The sequence below is a fragment of the Simochromis diagramma genome, unplaced genomic scaffold (genome assembly GCF_900408965.1).
Source record: "Simochromis diagramma unplaced genomic scaffold, fSimDia1.1 OVJJ01000344.1, whole genome shotgun sequence".
Taxonomy (NCBI): domain Eukaryota; kingdom Metazoa; phylum Chordata; class Actinopteri; order Cichliformes; family Cichlidae; genus Simochromis; species Simochromis diagramma.
The window spans coordinates 2,646,816-2,666,752 of NW_024387375.1; the positions used below are offsets into that span (position 1 = coordinate 2,646,816).

The window sequence follows — 19,937 nt, forward strand, 5'->3', positions numbered from 1 at the left end:
GTGTATAAATAAGAAAGAATATATTACAATGCGATTTCTTTTAGCGGTTACTTTAAGAACTTTTTCCACAGACCGGAAGTAGGCGTCGACTTAAGAGTATTGCTACCAGGACCAAAGTTCAGAGAAGCTACATTGATTATTACACTTGCAGCACGGGTTAAATTTAGCAGTGTAAATTTGTGCTTTGTCACATTAGCTTTGGTTAAAATAATGGCCCATTACGAAGAAGTAAATGTACACGGGTATGATGAATTCTGTCGGGCTGTGTCTGAGAGAAAAGGGAAGGATATTTTTGCTTACTTTTCAGGGGATAAAGACAAGCAAGGAAAGAGCTGGTGTCCAGATTGTGTCAAAGGTAACCTCAGAAATCTTATACTTGGATATATTACGCAACTTACAGCCACAGCTGCTATTCTGACTGTTTTGTCGTGACTTTTTTGGTCTTAAAGACTTTGATATTTAAATGCTGCTTGACTTAGCTTTGGCTACAGTGTTAGTGATAGTGCACTCTTTTAATGGCATATTATATAGTAAAAGCATAGACATTAATCTGTCGTTATGTATTTAACGCAGCTTAGGTTTACATATAAGAAATTAGGTTTACTTAAGGATTTTACACTCACCTGCCTGTGTTTTGTACACAAGGTGATTTAAATGCTGAAATACTGCACGGTTTTTGCTGTTGCCTGACGTGCTGGTCTGAATGTTTGAGAAACTGCTGAACTTTGGGGATTTTGCTGCACAGCCGACTTTAAGGTTTACAGAGGATTAGGGGTAGTTTTCTGGGTGAAAATGATTTAGAATGGCCAAACTGCTTCGAGGTGATAGGAAGACAGCAGTAACTCAATTAACCACTTGCTACAGTTATAGAATGGAATTTCTAAATTCACAACACATCAAAGCTGGAAGGGGATGGGCTACAGCAGCAGATGACCAGACTATGAACAGGAAAGGGAGTCTATAATTCACACAGGCTCACCAAAATAAGGCAACAGAAGATTGAAAAATGTGTCCTGGTCAGAGTCTCAATTTCCTCTGTAGCATTCAGATCTTAGGGTCAGAATTTGACATAAAAAATGAAAGCAAGGATCCATCCTGTCTTGTATCAAAGGTTCGGGCTGATGGTGGTGTAATGCTGTGGAGGATATTTTCTTGCTACACTTTGGGTCCCGTAGTACCAGCTGAGTATCATTTAATCAGTGAGCACGTCCATCCCTTTATGACCACAGTGTACCCACCTTCTGGTTGCTGTCTCCTGCAGGACAATACACCATGTTACAAAGTTTAAATCATCTCAAACTGGTTTCTTGCATTTGACGCTGAGTTCACTGTACTCAAATCACCTTCCCCAATTGCCAGATGTCAATTCAACAGAGCACCATAAAATGTGATTAAATGAGAAATTTGGGGGGTTTTTTTGGTTTCTTTTCTTTTCTTTTCTTTTATGAGTCTGTTTGTTGTTTTTTGCTTTTGTTTGTTTTTTTCTGTTTGTTTTTTGGTTTAGTTGGGCAGCAGGCTGCCAATTATTTGTTGTTTTAAGGGTTAGGGTGGGAACAAGATTGAAATTTTGGAATATTCTGAAGCATTTTGTGTTATTGTATACATTGTATTGGAACCTTTGTCTAATGAAAAGACCTTTTTGAAAGAAGAAAAAAAAAAAAAAAAAAGAGAAATTTGCATCATGGATGTGAGACCTGCAAGTCTGGAGCAACTTTGTTATGCAGTCAATATGGACCAAAATCTCAGAAGGATGTTTTTAGCACCTTGTTGAATCTATGCCACAAAAAATAGTGAAGCTCTGTAGGCAAAAAGAGGGTCCAGCCCTGTGCTAGCAAGATCTACCTAATAAAGTGACCAGTGTATGTGCATTAAAATTACAGAATGTGTATGCATGTATGTATGTATGTGGTTTAGTAAATCAGCTCTAATGATAAAATAAATATTTTGACTGATAAGCACATAAAAAAATCTAACTTCATTTCTACACAAAAGTTTTAATTAACCAGGTGAAATGAAGAGTTTGGATATATTCTGTCTTTTTTGAATGTGACAGTGATATTTAAATGTTATATGACAATTTAATTTTTTCACAAATGTGATTGTTATGGATGGAAAATTTGGCTAAAATGAAAAGGAAAGTAACGACATTGCTTATTGCTGTTGAGATTAGAACTATTGAAAAATAACAAGTCGAGTTCTTTCTTAGCATTTTTTTTTTTTTTTTTTATATCAAAATTGCATAAAGAGCATTTTGTGCTTCATCCTGTGACTTCTACCTTTCCAGCCGAGCCAGTTGTAAGAGGACAGCTGAGTCACCTTCCGGAGGGCTCTGTTTTCATCTACTGCCAAGTTGGAGAAAGAGCCTAGTCAGTATTTTATGCTTCCTCTTTCCAGCATGTTGTGAGAAGCTGTTATTATTTCAAACTCTTTAGTCACACAAATGTCACGCGCTGTCACCACTATAGCACATCATGGTGCAGGTAACAGACTAAGCTTAATTTCATGTTTACTTGTTGAGAATCCCAGGTAGCCTGTCAATAAAAGGATTTTACTGTGGCAAAAAAGCTTGATAGTAACTGACTGAATCTCCATTGTAAAGTTATATAGAATTAAAAGATACATGAAACATGGTGTAATTTAATTGAAATTGAAACCGATCATTGTTCTGATCAGAATTTATATTTTCATTTTCTTCAGCTGACCACAGAGCCAGTTAAACATTTCTTCTTTGGTATAAAGTGCTGTGATATTTAACATCTTCCGATGAGCTCTCATTATCATGAGACCAGTTTACAGGAGAGACTGGCTTTTAAAGTTCCCCACCCAATTTCTAAACTAGAGAAGACTGGTTTCTAGTACTGTGTACCTTCAGAGTGGGCTGAGGCACATTCTGAACCTTTACATGCGTTTTATACTAGGAGACTTTAACTCTTTGCTACTTTTGCTATTTTCTTTGTTTGTTTGCTTTAACTAACCATACTACTTCTGCTTATGTTTTATTCCCTAATGTGAATGGAGTGTTATCATTGTGTATTGCATACATAAATCACTTTTGTAGTCTTATTGACCGCTCTAACCAACTCAAACCACATTTATAAACACTAATGCACATTAATGATATACTGAGTGCTGTTTTGGGGGTTTATTATCTTGCTCAAAGACACTTTCACATGCGGTCTGGAAGAACCAGGAATGGAAACACTTCAGTAGTTAATTAAGTTTAACTTAACCTTTTAATTCTTCTGGAAGCAGTAAGGAAGCACAAAGTTTATCTGCAGTGTGAGAAAGACAGAGTTGTTATTGACGACTGTTTACTGTTTCTGTTTAAACAGTATGCTGTGCAAATATGCAATATCCGTTTTTGCTGTGATAAATTTTTTTTTTTTTGCCTCCCAAGAGCCATTTGTTCACATGAATGTAAAAATGTGTTTCAATGCATAGTCCAAAGTCTTGTTATGTTATTAAATGTTGTACTGTTAAATTTTAAAAGCTTCCTAATAATGTCTTTCTCACTCCAGTTGGAAGGATCCAAAGAACGATTTCAAGGAGACACTGAAGTTGACTGGAGTTCCCACACTGCTGCGATATGGCACAGTAAGAATGCATTTACCTTTATTTGTTTATGTATTTATTTAGTTAGTTATTTGTTTAATAAGGCAGTTAATATTGAATATTTCTGTAATGTTAAACGTCGTTTCTGTGTAATCTTTGTTTCAGCCTCAGAAGTTGGTGGAGGAGGAATGTTTCAAAGCAGACCTGGTGAAGATGATGTTCACTGAGGACTGAGGAATACTGCGCTGCTTTCATCACTCAACAAAAGTTCAACATTTCAGCACTTCCCCCCCCTAAATATAATTTAAAACGTGAAATATCTCCCACTTTGATTCTGATAGAAATCAGAATTTGTTTAAGTTTGCCCCTAAAACAATACTGACTTGTTTAGGTATTTAATTAAATGCTGTAATGCCTATGAGATGCACGCTTTACTTGCTACCATCTTAGTACTCGGATTCTGTGATGAACTGGTGGACACTAGTTTGTGGTGAATCTGTCTTAATATTTTTATTTTATTATTATTGTGACTATTGATTTCTTTAACTTTGTTGTTGCTGTGGCTTTAAATGGAGTGACACTTATAGGAGTAATTCTTTGGGTTCCTCTTTTGATCTGTCACATATGTCTGACCATGTTTTTGTTGTGCTGTTGTGGGTGATGGATATACATGGTAAAGTTCACATACATGATGTGTTTCAGTTGTTTTTCATCTTCTATGCAACTTGGAAATAGCTGAAGCTGTGCCAGAACTTTTCATGAGTCATTCTATGGAAAATTAGTGAGTGTCACACCCTCAGAATCAGTAAATTTTTGTCATACAATAACTTTTGCATATCTAATCAAGATACTGAATGTTCATATGTCATACTCCAAAAAATAGTCTGAGATAGAGCTCGTCAAAGTGCAAGGGTGATTTAAAATTTGGATCTTTTTAGTTTTCCTTTATTTATTTTATTTTATTTTTTGTCACTCTGGAACACCCATAACATAATAGTTACATTAGCTAGCAACATCAGATCTTTCCAGGCTGAAAAGCATGTTTAATCTATTAAAAAACTGGAACCAAATTCAATTTAAACCCACTCCATTTGTCACGATCTAAAGCCAAAAGCTATTTTTTGTTTCAGGATGATCAGTTAGTAGTTATTAGTTTAAATATTTCAACACAAACTTGATGTCAGTAACAGAAGAAAACATTGCTACTTTTTTTGTTTTCCGTGTTTTCTGATCACTCGCTGTAGCAAACGTAAATGGTAAAATTTTGGAATTACTTATTTTAAAGCTGTTGTAAATACGAATCAGCTGACTGCGAGGGGATCAGATAGGAACTTTTCTGTGTGATGTGACTGACCCTTGTTTTCTTTTGTGAGGACTAGGTGGCAGCACATCCACAGGAGTTGAGTTTAGTCTCACCCCCAGTCTAAATAGAAATGAGTAGAATTTTATTTACAGTTGTCTAAAGAAAATTAATCGACTCAAATTTAATGATGTTTGCAAACACAAGACTAATGCGATTCTGGAGGTCAAGCCCGGAAAACCGCTGTTATTATTCTGAAAATTTAACAAAATTAAAAAAAGAAACCCATAAACTCGGAAATTAAAACAATTCAGCTGCAAGTGCAGCTTTTATTGCATTTGAAATCCATAAATTGATTAAAGTGGATTCCTTACAAACAGAATGATAAATATTGTGACAAAATTGTGTGCTTTTCTCTTAAAAGAGCGCAACCGCTGTTGCAGTCAGGGCGATTTAAGCGGAGCGCATTCCTGCACAGCGCTCGCACCGGAGGACGAGCAGCGGTGAACACAGAGACCGCAACGCCTCGCTGGGGCTGGGAGCTCACCTAAAACCTCAAATTGGAGGTGGAGGAAGTGCTGGGTGTCGCTTGAACATAGCGGTTACATGTACAGCGGTTTCGGCTGAGGGTAACGTTGTGTGTTCGAGGACTGTACGCCGCGATGTCGGAGTTTCTGGTGAGTCTACTCGGGGAGCGGCTCGTCAACAGCGAGAAAGCCGAGGTGGACGTGCAGTCTCTGGGCGCGAAGCTGTCCCTGGTCGGGCTCTTCTTCGGGTGCAGCCTGAACGCCCCGTGCAAGCAGTTCAACGGCAGCCTGTGCGAGTTTTACAGCAGGTTCAAAAAGACGTCTGAACATAAGGACAAATTGGAAATCGTCTTCATCTCGTCTGATCCGGATCAGAAACACTGGCAAGACTTTTTGCAGGAGATGCCATGGCCTGCGTTACCTTTCAAAGACAGACACAAAAAGGTAAGATGGGCAGCGGTGATGAAGAGCAGCAGCCGAAGCAGGGCTTAGTGTCTGAAGGGGGGGTTTCTGTGTTGTACATGGGTTGAAAGACCCTGGAAAAATAATTTTAAAAAACCCTACACATTTAGGCTATGTCTGCTTCTTCTGTCAGAGCACAGGTGTAGTTTTTAATTTGGGTCATGAATTGGGTTTGTCCTACATCGACTTATTTTAATCAGATTCATTCAAGTGGGACAAATGGGATCATCTTCAGATTCTCTGTAGAAATCTTGTAACTGGGATTCGTTATTGATAACACACAGCTATCACACACTAACGTATGCGTACGTGTGTGTGTTTAAACTATAAAATCAGCTGTTTATTTTAACTGACATATACATTATTGAATTGTCAGTTTTTCCACAAAAATATGTGAGAAATGTTAACTGAAATGTGACTTTTAAAAACCACATTTCAACCTTTTTAATTTAAAAAAAAGCAAACAAACAAAAATAAACACTTAGAGTAAAAGGATGGACTCTTGCCCTTTGACTTGATTTTTATCAATATATCTTAAAAGTGCCAGTCTAGACATTTTTGAGTTATGAACAGGAAAGATAACAGGCTTCTCTTTTTTTCGGTTCTTCACTTTGCACTGGCTCATATTTTGACCAGAGAGTCATTGCAGAAGCATAGTTCCACTGAGCATCACAGCAGTGTAGTTATTTTATATTCTATCATATTATCCAGGTGTGGCCTGTACACAGAGAAGGCCTGTTTTTTCATTTTACTATCATTTCATCTTTAGTTTTCCTTAATTTCCTAAGAGTGTCAGCAAAGCAGTGCTTTGAAGATTTCTGACTACTTTGATTTCCCTGACTTAGTAATTACTTTTATATTTGTAATGTTTGTGTACATTGAGAGGCTTAGGTGTGTATTTTGTGATGGATGTGTGGATTAAATTGCTTAATTTCTCTCTGTGTAAATGACTTTAAGCCAAAAAAAATTAATTAGTTTTTTTTTTGGTTTGTTTTTGAAGGAGTTTTATTATTTGGGATAGATATCCATTTTTTTTTTTGTTAATTGCAAAAACTGACAGGAAAAAATGATTTATTCAAATATATTCTTCCTTTCCAAAAATAAAAATCTTATGGATTATATATCATGGTAGAGGTTTGCTATCTACAGCTCCAGAAAAATAAATCCAAGTCTTAGAAAAATGGAAGTGAGGACAATGTTGCATATGTCGTGTGTGCACTGCAGAATGCCAGAGGGCCATGCCAGTGTCCAGTTCGCAGCACAGGTCTCATCCTTGCTGAATCTAAATGTAATTGCAGATGAGGCATAAACAAAGACACCATGCTCAGCTGCATTTGCATGGCATCAGTCAGGCGTGTCAGTGAATTCTGATGATGCTCACAAAGAAAGATGCTAGACTAGATAACAAATTGTCCAAATAAAGAGGTCTGTGACCATTTCTCTTTTTGTTGTTTTTAAAAAATATATATTATTATTTTAAAGGTGAGGCCTGATGCCTATAAGAGGAAATATTTTTAGGAAAATCATACAGCAAAAAACGATGTAATCTAGTTTAGCATCAGTCACGTCAGGCGGTGTGTACATAAAACCACGGTGGTCTAAAATGTTTAAAATCTGCTTCTTGTCCTAACAGTGCGTATTGGTTTTAGAAAAGACGTGCCTTGCTTAGCCATGTATAACCCTAACCGTTCTTTGTGACCACGAGGCATGACTTGGATTGAATCATTGTCTCGTAAATTCTTTCAAATTGCCAATGATGATTTCCGTTACACTTCATAATGAAGTCCAGACGTGAATAAGGTGCAGTGATGACAGGAGGGTGGGGGTTGTCTTGTTGTCTGGGGCGGAGCATGTCCACAGTGCAGTGTTATTGTGTTGTAACTCCAAGCGGAAAATATGTGTGGCATCAACATAAGCATTGTTCGTGCTCTAATTGGTGGTCTGTTTGCTGCCCAGACCTTGTGAGAATATTGCAATACAGCTGTCTATCTCATTTTTGCAGAGGCCTGTAGTCTTCGTTCGGTTTGGGTTTCATCTCCACACATTCGTCATAATTCACTGTACTAACAGAGTCTTATAAATATGACTTTAGAAATGCACAGAGCATTGTTATCTGTTATCAGGCACTAGTTAATTTGTGATTCGTGCATGCTGGCATCCAAGTTATATTATAGCATTACAGGGTGGTTTTCCTGCCTTCACTTACACAGCAGTCTCTTTTCCATTTAATCAGATGTTTATCTTCAGAGGATCTGGCAGCATGTTTTTGTTCAGAAATGGCTCATTTCCCTTTCTCTTCTGGGTTTTCTTGGTGTAATCAGTTGAGCTCTGATAGATGGTTAATTAATCTGCAGCTCTATTGATTATAGACTGAATGTCTTCTCCCCCCCCCTCCCAAAAAAAATAAAATAAAATAAAAAATAAAAAATTCCAGCACAAGGATTTCATGGTGTTCTTTGTCATGCACGGAGGCACACCGAATATATTTGGTTGAATAAAATAAGCCTCAACTTGTTCCGAGTGAATTTTAAATGGATTTCATTCACTCTTTTTCTTACTTTTCTTTTCTTTGTTTGCCAAGAAGTGTTTTTTGGACTAATTGAAAAATAAACAGCAACTAATGAGGAGATTAAATGATAATGAAAATAATTGCAGCCATAATTAGCAGCCTATTGTGTGGGGATTTATGTGCTTTGATTAAACAGAAGGTGGTCAGCTGAGGACCCAAATGCAACAATTTTTTCTTAGTTTTAGTTATTATTAGTTGTGTCTGATTCAAGTGCGAGAATCACATTTTGCAGGTGTGAAGTTAGCTGGCGGTGAAACGGGGGCAATTTTAAAAACCTCTCATTTGGCTCTGAGTAACACAGGAAGATCGCCTGCTCGTGATGTGCCAGAACATCTGAACGAGAACATCACAGTACTATTTGTACCATAGACGGGCACAGGCAGACCTAATGGGTGAGTGATGTTGACTCAGTGGTGGGTTCTGTTGATGTTGTGGGTCTGTGGAGACTAAGTGGCCCTCTCAGCCCTCCATTCCGGTTTGTTTTTGACGTGATGCAGGCAGAACTCATCTCCTGGCGAAGGATGCAATTTTTCTTCAGCCCTGTCTTTCAGAGCCGTCTAACCCACCTCAGAATCTCCAACTGTACTTTTCCTCCTCCTCCTCCTCCTCCTCCTCTCTCTGCTTCCACTCCTCTGCCTTGTACTGACTTGGCTCCTTCCCTGTCTCTGGAGGCTGTCCCCTTTTCTTTTACTTAGGACTTATCCAGGCCTTCCCGTTGCAGGAAATGTTTGTTATTTAATCAAGAAAGGATAATATTCCTGATTAAATGCAGAAAGTAAAGAAAGTCTTCTGCCAGTCTTTATTTAATCTGTCCTTGGAGAGAAAAAGGTGAAACTGTCATGTTGTTCTGGTGGTTTCGTAATATGAATGTACTGAGAAGTGTAATTAGCCATTATATCTTGGTACCAAATGAATGAATTTAATTTTGCTCTCCCCTCATGTGCGTGTCTGCTTTTTGTAAAGGTTATGCTCGGGTCAGTTATACACTGCATAATTGTGTATGCTTTGTTTGATAAGCTTTGTTTGAGCTGGTGGTCAGGCTACGGGTTCACAACACAGTTTCTAAACAGCACAGAGGACTCTCCACTTGTGCTCGTTTTGAGAGACCCTTGAGTAGCGAGTTCTTAGTGAATGGATGTCTGCTGTTGTTCAGAGATGGCCAGCTGTCTGACTTGCTGGCACTGCCTTACATGGACTTGTGCACCAGCAGCAGCAGAGAGACAGAGTTGCATGTAAATGAATTGAAGCCATGGCCAAAGTGATCTGAGAATCCAACTTTACCAAAGGGGGAGAACCAGCTGAGATGCTGCCAGAGTCGTTCCTGCAGGAGTGAGAGGGGGGAGGATCACATCGCAGGGAGAGAAAGGCCTCTTGTTCGACTCCTCCTGGTCGGCGGTTCTGCTGTGTGGCTGGCCCCCCGAGGCAGGACGCCCGCTCGCTCGGCTCGCAGCCAGGGGCAAAGGGTGCAAGGAGCTTCAGAGTGGGGCTAAGGACACCTTTCATCAGTATGTCAGTGGTCTGCTGAAAACTGAATTGCACCCTGCCCATCATGCATCCTTCACTGTAACCAAAGAAGTGGCTTGAAAGAGTGGTTTGAACTGTTTTATCTGCACGTGGTAATCCTCTGTTCTTGATCAGCTTTGCCTTTGGTTTCTGTGGCTTTGTGTTGTAGAGGTCTTCTGTTTTGGTCTGGGTTAATACTGGGACATTTTTGAGGCTTCTGTGATGTGGAAAATTCGCAGCGGAGAGACCGTGAGAGTTAAATGTCAGATTTAGAGATGTATTCATCACAAATTTTGGTCCAGTCTTCCTGAACAGCTTGGCATACAATACATGAAACGGCTTATAAACTGACCTAAACTTGTACTATAAGTGAAAGCAAAAGGCCATCACTAAATGTGTCAAGATGTGTCAAACTCAAAGATGACTTGCACAAAAACTAAAAAAACAACACAGATGGAACAAATGTGAGAAGGTTGACAAAAGTGTCTGCACATTGCCTTGCCTAATCCGTACGTCTTAGATTTCTTCATTAGAGGTTTTAGTACGTGGTAGGGCTGGGCTATATCATACCGTTCACGGTAATACCGGTGTAATTTTGGGCAACGATAGGAAAATGAAATATAGAATAGATATAAATATAGAATATGGGTAAAACGCGCATGCGCAGTGCCTATGTTTACATACCCACATGGTGGCGACGACGAATGAGAAGGGCGAAAGTGGATCGTTAAATGAAACGGATGAACCAGAATTGGTTTGTAAAAATGCTGCAACTTCAGCGGTGTGGAACTGGTTTAGCTTTCGTCCGTCAGATACACAACAAAGCACTATTTTTGGTAGCGCATGCTAGCGGGCCGTCGTTATTACCGTGTTGTTTGGAAAATACGGCACACTTAAAATCAATCCTTTGATTTTTCTGAAAATCGACAGTGCCCCTTATAATCCCGTATGCCTTATGTATGAATTCTGGTTGTGTTTACTGACCTCGAAACGATTTTATGTCGTACATGGCGCTCGAAAATCTGTCAAATGTTTTAGCACGACTTTGCTAAGCTATGAAGCCGCACGGCTTGATGGATTGTCGGAGCATTACGGCTGTCGTAGGCAGGAGCTTCGCGGAGTGACACGTACTGTGCTTCAACATAATATTACCGTATTGTGTGTTTATAACCTCTTTTTAAGTTTTGTGGATATTATACCTGGTTATGCTGAGGATATGTCGGCCAATTTCCACTGGAAATGCCTTTTGGTTAAACTGTCAGCAAGGAATTTGCATTTGCACTGTTACATTTTTATATAACTTTAATGCACATAAAAAAAACAGCTGCTTGTTTAAGTGAAAATGCATTGATGGGGGTTTTTTTGCACTAATAAAGTTGTGGAGTTGTAAAGCATTTTGTCTAGTGTCAATTATATCGTCAGTTATCATTATCGCAAATTATCAAATGTATATCGTGATAAAAAAATTTTTGGTCATATCGCCCTGCTCTAGTACATGGTATGAAGTTGGCTATGGAATTAAAGTGAATGAGCTGATTCTTACTTTAAAACATTTCACCTGTGTAGGTTGCACGACCAAATCTTAAAATCAGTTAAACTGAAGTTTTGTTACACTCCTCGAGAGAGTTTAATTGATAATTTTTGTGGAATATAAAGCCAGAGAGAGTTTTTAAGAGCAGAAACCTCTAATCTTCACACTGGTTCTTGGCATTTTTTTTTTTTTCTTATACATTCAGATTTCTGACGTCTAAAAATGTAGTACTACCTAGCTTCATGCACAGAGTGTTTACTTCTCCAGCATGGTTCATGGCTCAGGGGTCTGACACTGACATTATGCTGGAAGATAACGGTAATTTTATCTAAATTGCATGAAAGAGCACAATTACCTCATTCATCAGGCATTAATTTAATCACAATGTGCAGTTTGAACTTCAGCTGTACTTGTTTTCAGTCTTTTATTTCTGTTTCTGTCAGCACAACAGCTTTAAGCTTTTTATTTTATTGATTTATTTATTTTACATTTTAGTAAATAACTTATGGCATGTTTCTGTAATATAATTCAAATGCAGTTCTCACCATTTGGTTTGGCCCCGTTTCTGACCACAAACTGACCTTGGAGAAACTGTTACCTTGACTCCGGCTGTAAGTGTGCATGTCTGGCTGCAGAGCTGTACTTTAATGAGACTCCATTGTCCTGCAGCTGTGAGGCCTTGCTCCTGTGCGCCATGTTTGACAAAAGCTTATGTAAAGAATGTGCGCAGACACCTGCTCCACTGAAGCCGTTCAGGGCCACGGGGCATGGAAATTGTGTGTTTGGACCCGGGATACTCAGCAGTGCCAACTGTTACTTCTCACAGCACCGAGCTTGTATTACTGTCTCCTTTCACTGCCCATTGTGGCCTCTTTACTTGGAGAGCTGTAATATTATGAGAGACGACAATGGAGATTTCATCAGAGGTGAAGTTGAGTGGCTTAAGTTACCCAAGTGAGAGTTTGGCGAACAGTCGCATTATGTGTCTCGTAAAACTCTTTCCCCCTTGCAACTCTATCTGTTTTTACTTCCGTTATCTACCCGTTCAGTGACAACACACAATGGCTGTAAGGCTGCGACCTCTGACTGTGGTCCATGAACCACTGAAACGATACTCTGAGACTGACTTTTCCTCTTTGTCCCGCGTTCTCCGGCTGGATCACTAGTGGACGGTGTGTGGTTTTCAGCCAGGACTTTCCAAAGTGGAGTGACGTTAAAGATAATAGACGTGGCTAATGTGTTCACCACAGTGTCTGCTGTAGCTCTCTATGAGAACAACAGATGATTCATTTAGCCCTGTACGTTATCCCAAAACCACCCTATTTGTGACATATACTAGTAAAATAATCCAAACCGATGCAGCAGAAAGTTCAGCATGCATCACTCAAAATTAATTTTGGGTTCCACTGATGACAGCAAAGCGGCTTAGACCGAACTCTTTTCCATGGGAATAAGCAGATGGTTGTTACTTCAACGGGTGAAGCCACCATCATCTGTTATGGTTTATTGCTGCTGTATCAGAGTTTGTTCTCCTTTTCTCTGAGCTGAGAGCGCTTCATGGATGGGTTGGCTTGCCCAGACCCTCCCCCCAGTCAATCCTCCGGTCTGTAATTGCCCCGCACCGCAGCTCAGCAGCCCTTTCCAACATAATAACAGCATAGCCGCCCCAGGGGCATCCTGCCATCCAGAGCTGTCCTTTGTCTTGCTGTTATCTCTCCTAGATTGAATGTTGGCTCTTTGTGATTTCTCAGTTTTTCCCCTCTACATTTCCAGTGATCATATTTCCTGAGCTAAATGAAAAAGATGCATTTATGGATACGAAATTTGGGCTGTGTAGGATTGCTACAAATTTTCATCGTCACCACTAACAAACCATAAAATCTATCTCATGTAGGATATCTGTTGCATCGGTGAGACGGGATGCTGATTTGATGTAAATTTATTCATAGTTTTAAGATTTCTGGCATGACAAGTTTCCCTCTGGACGATAGCCTTTTCACTTCCATGTGACCGCCACCCTGCTTCCCCGGTTGTGTGCACTGTTGTGTGTACACGCAAGCTGTAAACCCCCTGCTGTCTGTGGTATTTTCATTCAAGTGTAAGTGTTCCTGCAGCTCCTGCTGCTGTCTGTAAAGAAGCTCGTCGTACAAAGAGACCCAGTGTCTCAGCATGTAGCATGGCACGGTGGCATCAGCTCTGCTTTCTCGCCCGGTTTAGCTGTTGCATGCGGCAAGTGCTTCTTTTTTTTTTTTTTTAAATCTCACATACGAAGCATTCCCTCTGACAAAGTTAAGAAAGGGTATGTTGAATTCTGACAGCGGCAGGCTGTTGCTTAACTAGAAATTTTAATCAATTCCATTTATGTACTTGCAATTACAGCTGGTCTATGAAATAGTTGTAGAAAAGCTCAAACAGTAGAAACAACATCCAAGAGTAGCAAGCATCAGTTAGGATTGCAATTTGATGTCTAACCAGTTGAAATAAGTTATTGATTCAAATTGTTAAAACGATTACCTAAAAGTTCAGAAAAACAGTTGCTGAATAAAATATTGTAAAGTGAGGACAGGACCAGAAATGATGACCACTTCTTCCTCTGTATTCTTATGGGCTTTGTGGGATTCCTAATGCTGCATGACAGAAGACAGAGTAGCATCCAGCTCTTTGAGAAGTTTGAAAGATGAATTTCCTATAAGACAAGGCCAATGCAGTGCATCTCATTTTATTGCCTGTCATTGCAGTAACAGAGTAGGATTTTAATATTGTGGATTGATTTGTGAGGCAGACCCTTTTAAAGTTAAAGCTCTTTTGGCTTTTGAATTATTCTTTTAACTTAAGACTGCATTCTCTGCATTTTAGATTTTCTTTTTTCATATAAGAACATTTAAACATTTTGGAGATCTGTTCATTTGCTTTCTGACTCAAGTATAGATGAGAAGATCAATACTGCTCTAATATTTGCATGGTCAACATGGAGCTGTTATTATACTGGAGCACAAAGATTAGAAAAAGAGTGGGAAAAATCTGACTATGGTGGACCTCAGAGTCTTCTCATCTTATGCTCTTTAAAAAGGCAAATACACCGGTCACCCGCACCATTAAAATCACTCAAATAGACTGCTGGGTTCAAGTTGATCTGGATTTTGACAAGAGCCATCCACTCCTCGCCTGTACCTGTACATTGTTGCAAACCAAGCGTACCCCCTTTGGCAGTGGTCCTCAACAACAGTGGCCTCCCCAGAATTCAAGGAATGGCATGAGCAGGACAACAGAGACCGAAGCATTGACTTGATATCCAAAGTCCCCGGATCCCACTTTGATAAAGTGTGGAACAATTCTTAAACATGCAGCTTAGGAGGACTTGGGAGCCTGTGGTGTCAGGCACCAAAGTCCACACCTAACACATCCTTTTTTTTTTAACTTTAACTAGCAAAACAAGGGCGACCTGCACATGATTACATAAATGATTAAACCATTGTGGCTGTATTTCCCAAAATGCAGAGCTGTTCCTTTTAGGGAAACTTTGACAGGCAATAACTTGACAGTATATTCAATGTGCCACATCTCATCAGTTATCAGTGGTATCCTTTCAGCATGGGCACTTTCCAACTCTCAGTTACTCAGCAACAAGATGTTCTCTGAGCACCAGGGGAAACTGAACAATATTAAAATCCAGAAATAGCTTTGTCACAGTCTTTTTGACAGTTTGCAGAAACTTCCATTACCTAACCCTTTGCCCAGGCCCAGAAACCCCGTCTTCTTTTTCTGCTTCTTCAATTTAAACGTCTCGTTTGCACGTCCCTTTTAACCCCCTGCTGTTTTAAGGGTTTTATCCACATGTAATGTTTTGACCTTGCTGATCTCACATAATTCAGATTAGCTGGTTCTAACTGATGGCTGATCCTTACTTTTCTCCTACACAGATGCCACATTTACAGTGAGTTGTTAATCTCCTGTAGGATAATGAGGCAGCTGAGGATGTATCATATGTCTAATAAGATCCGATGCCAATGCAGACATGCTTCCCAAGAGTCTTTTCCATAATATTGAATCAGCTTTTTCAGTCTTTGCGGTTTAGCTCAGAAGCAAGTTGAGTTTTAAGAATTGCAGAAAGGATGAAGAAATATAGGTGAGCATCTTCAAATGTACTTTTTGTCAGACCTCAGCATCCCAATAAGACTCAGTAGTTGTGTGTGACTAATTTAAATGCCATTCTTGCTAAGTTGGCATGTTGTTTTTTTAGAAAAAGTGAATAAAATTGAGGAGAGTCTAGCTGAAGCAGATCTCCATGGCCTGTAGTTAGCTCATTATTTTGGTAATAACCAGAGAGTCACTTGGAATCATTTGCAGATGCACCCACCCGCTCCGGCAGGAGATTGCACACAAACAAGCATACCTGTACTTGGAACATTTAATGTGTTTCTGTTTCAATTATCACTCTAAATATCCAAAATCATCTGCAGCCAGGTTCACTGAGTTTACCTCGCCTGTGTTATTTGACACCATTGCAACAACACGCTCCCCACATAATTGCACATTATATCTTCTTTGGACAAATGGATATGTTGATATTCCCACTTGGTGTGTGTTTGTGTGTGTGTGTTTCTGTGCACATGTCACATGATTCTGTAGAATACATTTGTGAGCTATTACTCAAGGTCACCAGTGGGCAAGCTAATCTGGAGAGCAAATAATGGTGCTGCAGTGCTCCCCATAAATTGATTCATGCTGTTGCATTATCAGTTGCATTACACTAACAATAAGAAACTGTTTATTTTGGAGCTGGTTTATTCCTGCTGAAAGTCCGTCACTAAGGTAACAGTATGGCACAGATTGTCTTGCCTGCTTTTTGTCAGTTAGTGGTTTGTTTGGGTTTTTTTGTTTTTTTTGTTTGTACTTGATTACATGATTATCCATCCATCCATCCATTCTCTTCCACTTATTCTCATCAGGGTCGCAGGAGGCTAGAGCTTATCCCAGCTACCATAGGGTGAGAGGCACGGTACACCCTAGACAGGTCACCAGTCTATCACAGAGAGACAGACAACTATTCACACGGACATTCACACCTATGGGCAATTTAGATTCACCACTTAAACTAACCCCACTAATTCCATGTCTTTGGACTGTGGGAGGAAGCCTGAGTACCCGGAGATAACCCACGCAAACATGGGGAGAACATGCAAACTCCACACAGAAAGGACCTGGGCAGATGGTGAAGGACTCGGGACCTTCCTGCTGTGAGGCAACAGTACTAACCACCACGCCAAATTATTTCTACTGAAAATTTTTTTTGGCATTATACAGTAAATGCATGTTGTCTGTAAAGTTGCTGTGATCAGTACTTTTATATGTAATAAAAGCAGCAACCACAAGCACTAAAAAATAGGCTATTTGAAATTTCAAAAAATGTTGGTACAAAAGCTAGGCAGTCTAATTAATGCCCATGCTTTTTGACAACTGGAGGGTAGGTGAATTTTTATACAGCCTTAATACAATTGTATTGCATTTAATACAAAGGCTCATATATTTGCAAGTTATAATTAAAGGTGTGCTTACTTTGTGTGCCAGGTGCGTGCCCTTTTAGCTTTCAGCTTTGAGCATTTGTTATACAAAGGTCAGGTATTTAGCATTTAGCCGAAAGAATTACACGAGGCTTGATACACAATTTAATACCAAGGTAAAAAGTGTCATCAACTGTTTTAAAGCGCTGACTTTGTTGTAGCAGGCCATTGACATGAAATGTTAACATTATATTTTGTTTACAGGACACAGTCTGAAATGTTATGACAGTTGCTAAGAAACTTACTAATATTAGATACTACACTACATTATTACTATACAGCATTGCCGAAATTTTAGTTTGTTGCTTTACAGAGTTAATCCCCATTAACCCTCATGTTTAGGTGCATGGTGTTCTGTAACCGCAAAGCCTTCTAAATTGTATGCTGTAACCTGAGCAGCCTCGTTTCACTTACAGAAGATTTACACTCACAATACCTATAGTACTTAAATAAAAATCTTTTTTTTTCCTCCAAATTTTGAAACGGGTACCATCCCTAACAAACATAGTGTAAATTGGTGTTTTAGTTTTTCTATTAAGTATGTTTAATGTAAAATAAGCACCCATCTGTTTTACATAATGCCAAGTGACGAAGGAAGCTTGCTAACCAGGCTAGCTAGCGCAGACAGCGCTGATAATGCCCCTGCTCTGCATGGTTATCTCTGGCTTCAAAAAGCAGCAGCGATAGCAGGTAAAATATCACTGTTTTGACTCGCTCTCATCTTTCTCTTTAGAGACGTTTCTGTCTTTTAACAGGAAGTTCGCGTGTATGCGGAAACCTTTCTGTATGGAGCTAGCAGGGAGATGGCTGGGGAAAATATTGATTCATTTAGGAGGTGCAGACTCACATATTTCCCTCACAGTTGGTAGAGAGCAAAGAATTAACTTCACCCTTTTCCTTTTGGAGCATTTGTCAGGTGGACACAATCTTGGAGAACTTGTGTTTTCAGACTGCAAAGATTTATTTATTTTTTTTCCTTTTTAATTCAAAGCTTGCTTTCTATGTTTTAGTGTCAGCCCGCATTTTTATTGTAATGCTGTAGACCTGTACTGAATTGTATGGTGCTGTTTTGTTTGTTCACATCAGCTGCAAATAAAGCAAACACGCAGAGAACTCGACCTTGCTGCTGACAAACACACGATTTCTGTATAATGCACAACAGCAACAGGCCAGAAGAAACACTGATGGCAGCCCATATGGAGGCGTTGGCTGTAACTGGGGAGAAAATGAGAAGAAGGATTCATGAAGGGAGAGCAACGCTGTCAGGTAGTAAATGTCACGAGAGGTGCTTACTATCCAAGAACGAAGGTTTCTCATTTAGTAGTCTAGGATGCATGCTAGAAGTAGACTTGTAGAGACGAAGAGAGGCTCGCTTGTGTATTTCTTCACTCATCACATCCTATTTTGGAATCCGCTACATCTTTGTTCTGTAAAAACAAAAACACCACATGCATTCCTGCTCATGTAGTTGCACTGAGGAATGTGTTCCTCAGAAAAGGCTCTCACAAATCATCAGACACTTTTAGTGGTTGAAAGTAGACCCCCTGCTGAGGCTGTGCTGTGGCTTAGCTCTGTTTCTGTGTTGGAGGCTAATCGCTGTTTTTATTAGTCTTTTTTTTACCCAATCTGTTCGCATGAAGCCTCAATCCCACGGCCACGTTGAATGAAAGGGTTTATCAGCTTAAGCCTGTTGTAAGGAGCACGAGAGGTCTCATCTTTTCACTGAGGAACGAGAGCAACCCTCGGACACAAGTGTCCGGGCAATTAAGAGACGCGGGGGCCTCAAAGAGAGATTACTGGCACACAGAGTTGTGGCCGGCTTCTTTCTTGTCCTGTGCATTGTTCGCTCAGTGTAGAGACATGTTATGATTGGTGCTATGTTCTCAAAGGGCCTTGGAGGGAGGGAGATGACTGAATGCAGTCATGGGGCTCTTATCTGGGGAAGATTCAATGGATGCAGCATCAAATTATGGTTTTTTTTTAAATAGTCACTGGCTAAACTGTTTCCCTAATAGTCATCCTAATGTGACGTGATGACTGCAAATTCAGAGGCGGTGAGGGGTTTGGGGTTTTGTTTTTTTTGTTTTTTTTTTTTCATGGTCTGGACGTTGAGCTGTGAACATGTTCAAACGTCCATTGTGGCCTGTTTTGACTTTGTTTATTATGTAAACACAATGCTTTGCTTTGTGAAGAAGCTTGCTCGCTATCTAATCGCCCTTTATGGTGTTATGGGTGGATGCTTGGCCTGGTCTTGGCACATCAAGGTTTTGATTATGAGCTAGTACAGATGTTGTTCCAACATTAGCTGTTAAGTGCTATTCAGCACTAAAGTATCTATGTGAGAAGGACCATGAGAGGCAGGTGAAAGCTCTGGGGGGGGTAGAAGGTCAAAGGACAGTGGGGCTTCTTTTTGTTGTTGTTGTTGTTGTTGTTGTTGTTGTTGTTGTTGTTGTTGTTAAGCTCTTACAACAGAAATCCCCATCCTAATATAGTCCATCATCGTGTTTGTGGCAGGGGTATTGGACCTTCACAATGTCATTGATTTATCATCCAAACCTTGGCGTCGGCTGAAAATCTCCTGGTTGACTGCCATTGGGTTATTGCCAATCCAACTCCTTTCACTGATAGGCGTGTTTATGGGTGGCTTCTTATCAGCTGTGTGGTTCTTTGTATCTAGATCAACTTCTATAAATTTGTTTGACTGAGTTAATGCTCCTTTGAAAAATTATTTTTCTTTCTCTTGAACATAAGGGGGGATATACATCATAGAGAGAAGGGGAAAAAGCTGAGACTTTTACTACTGATGTGTCCCTATAGACTATGTCAGAACTCCTCTCTACACGGTGAAAGCTTTAGTAAAAGTAAGCTGTAATAATCACCACTTTTTGTATTCAAAGTGTTGCTGTAAGATTGCTGTTTGAAGAACTGTGTA

The 19,937-nt window shown here is 39.7% G+C and overlaps 2 protein-coding genes across 3 annotated transcripts in view; both read left to right on the forward strand.

The window, feature by feature from the left end:
- The first annotated feature begins 94 nt into the window (after positions 1-94).
- txndc17 (thioredoxin domain containing 17) lies at positions 95-4,622 on the forward strand. Its single transcript, XM_040008950.1, has 4 exons — positions 95-355; positions 2,285-2,366; positions 3,519-3,594; positions 3,718-4,622. Exons 1-4 carry the CDS (start codon positions 211-213, stop codon positions 3,784-3,786), a joined length of 372 nt encoding a protein of 123 aa, XP_039864884.1. The 5' UTR covers positions 95-210; the 3' UTR covers positions 3,787-4,622.
- Positions 4,623-5,178: 556 nt separating this feature from the next.
- Positions 5,179-19,937, forward strand: part of nxn (nucleoredoxin) — a 70,711-nt gene continuing 55,952 nt past the window's right edge. The window contains exons 1-2 of one of the 2 annotated variants that reach the window (XM_040008947.1): positions 16,394-17,695; positions 18,168-18,271. In XM_040008947.1, coding sequence (XP_039864881.1) covers positions 18,248-18,271 — 24 coding nt within the window. In that variant the 5' untranslated portion in view covers positions 16,394-17,695; positions 18,168-18,247. Of the gene's footprint in view, positions 5,824-16,393; positions 17,696-18,167; positions 18,272-19,937 lie in introns of those variants that run through there. The other variant, XM_040008945.1, reaches the window with a different exon arrangement.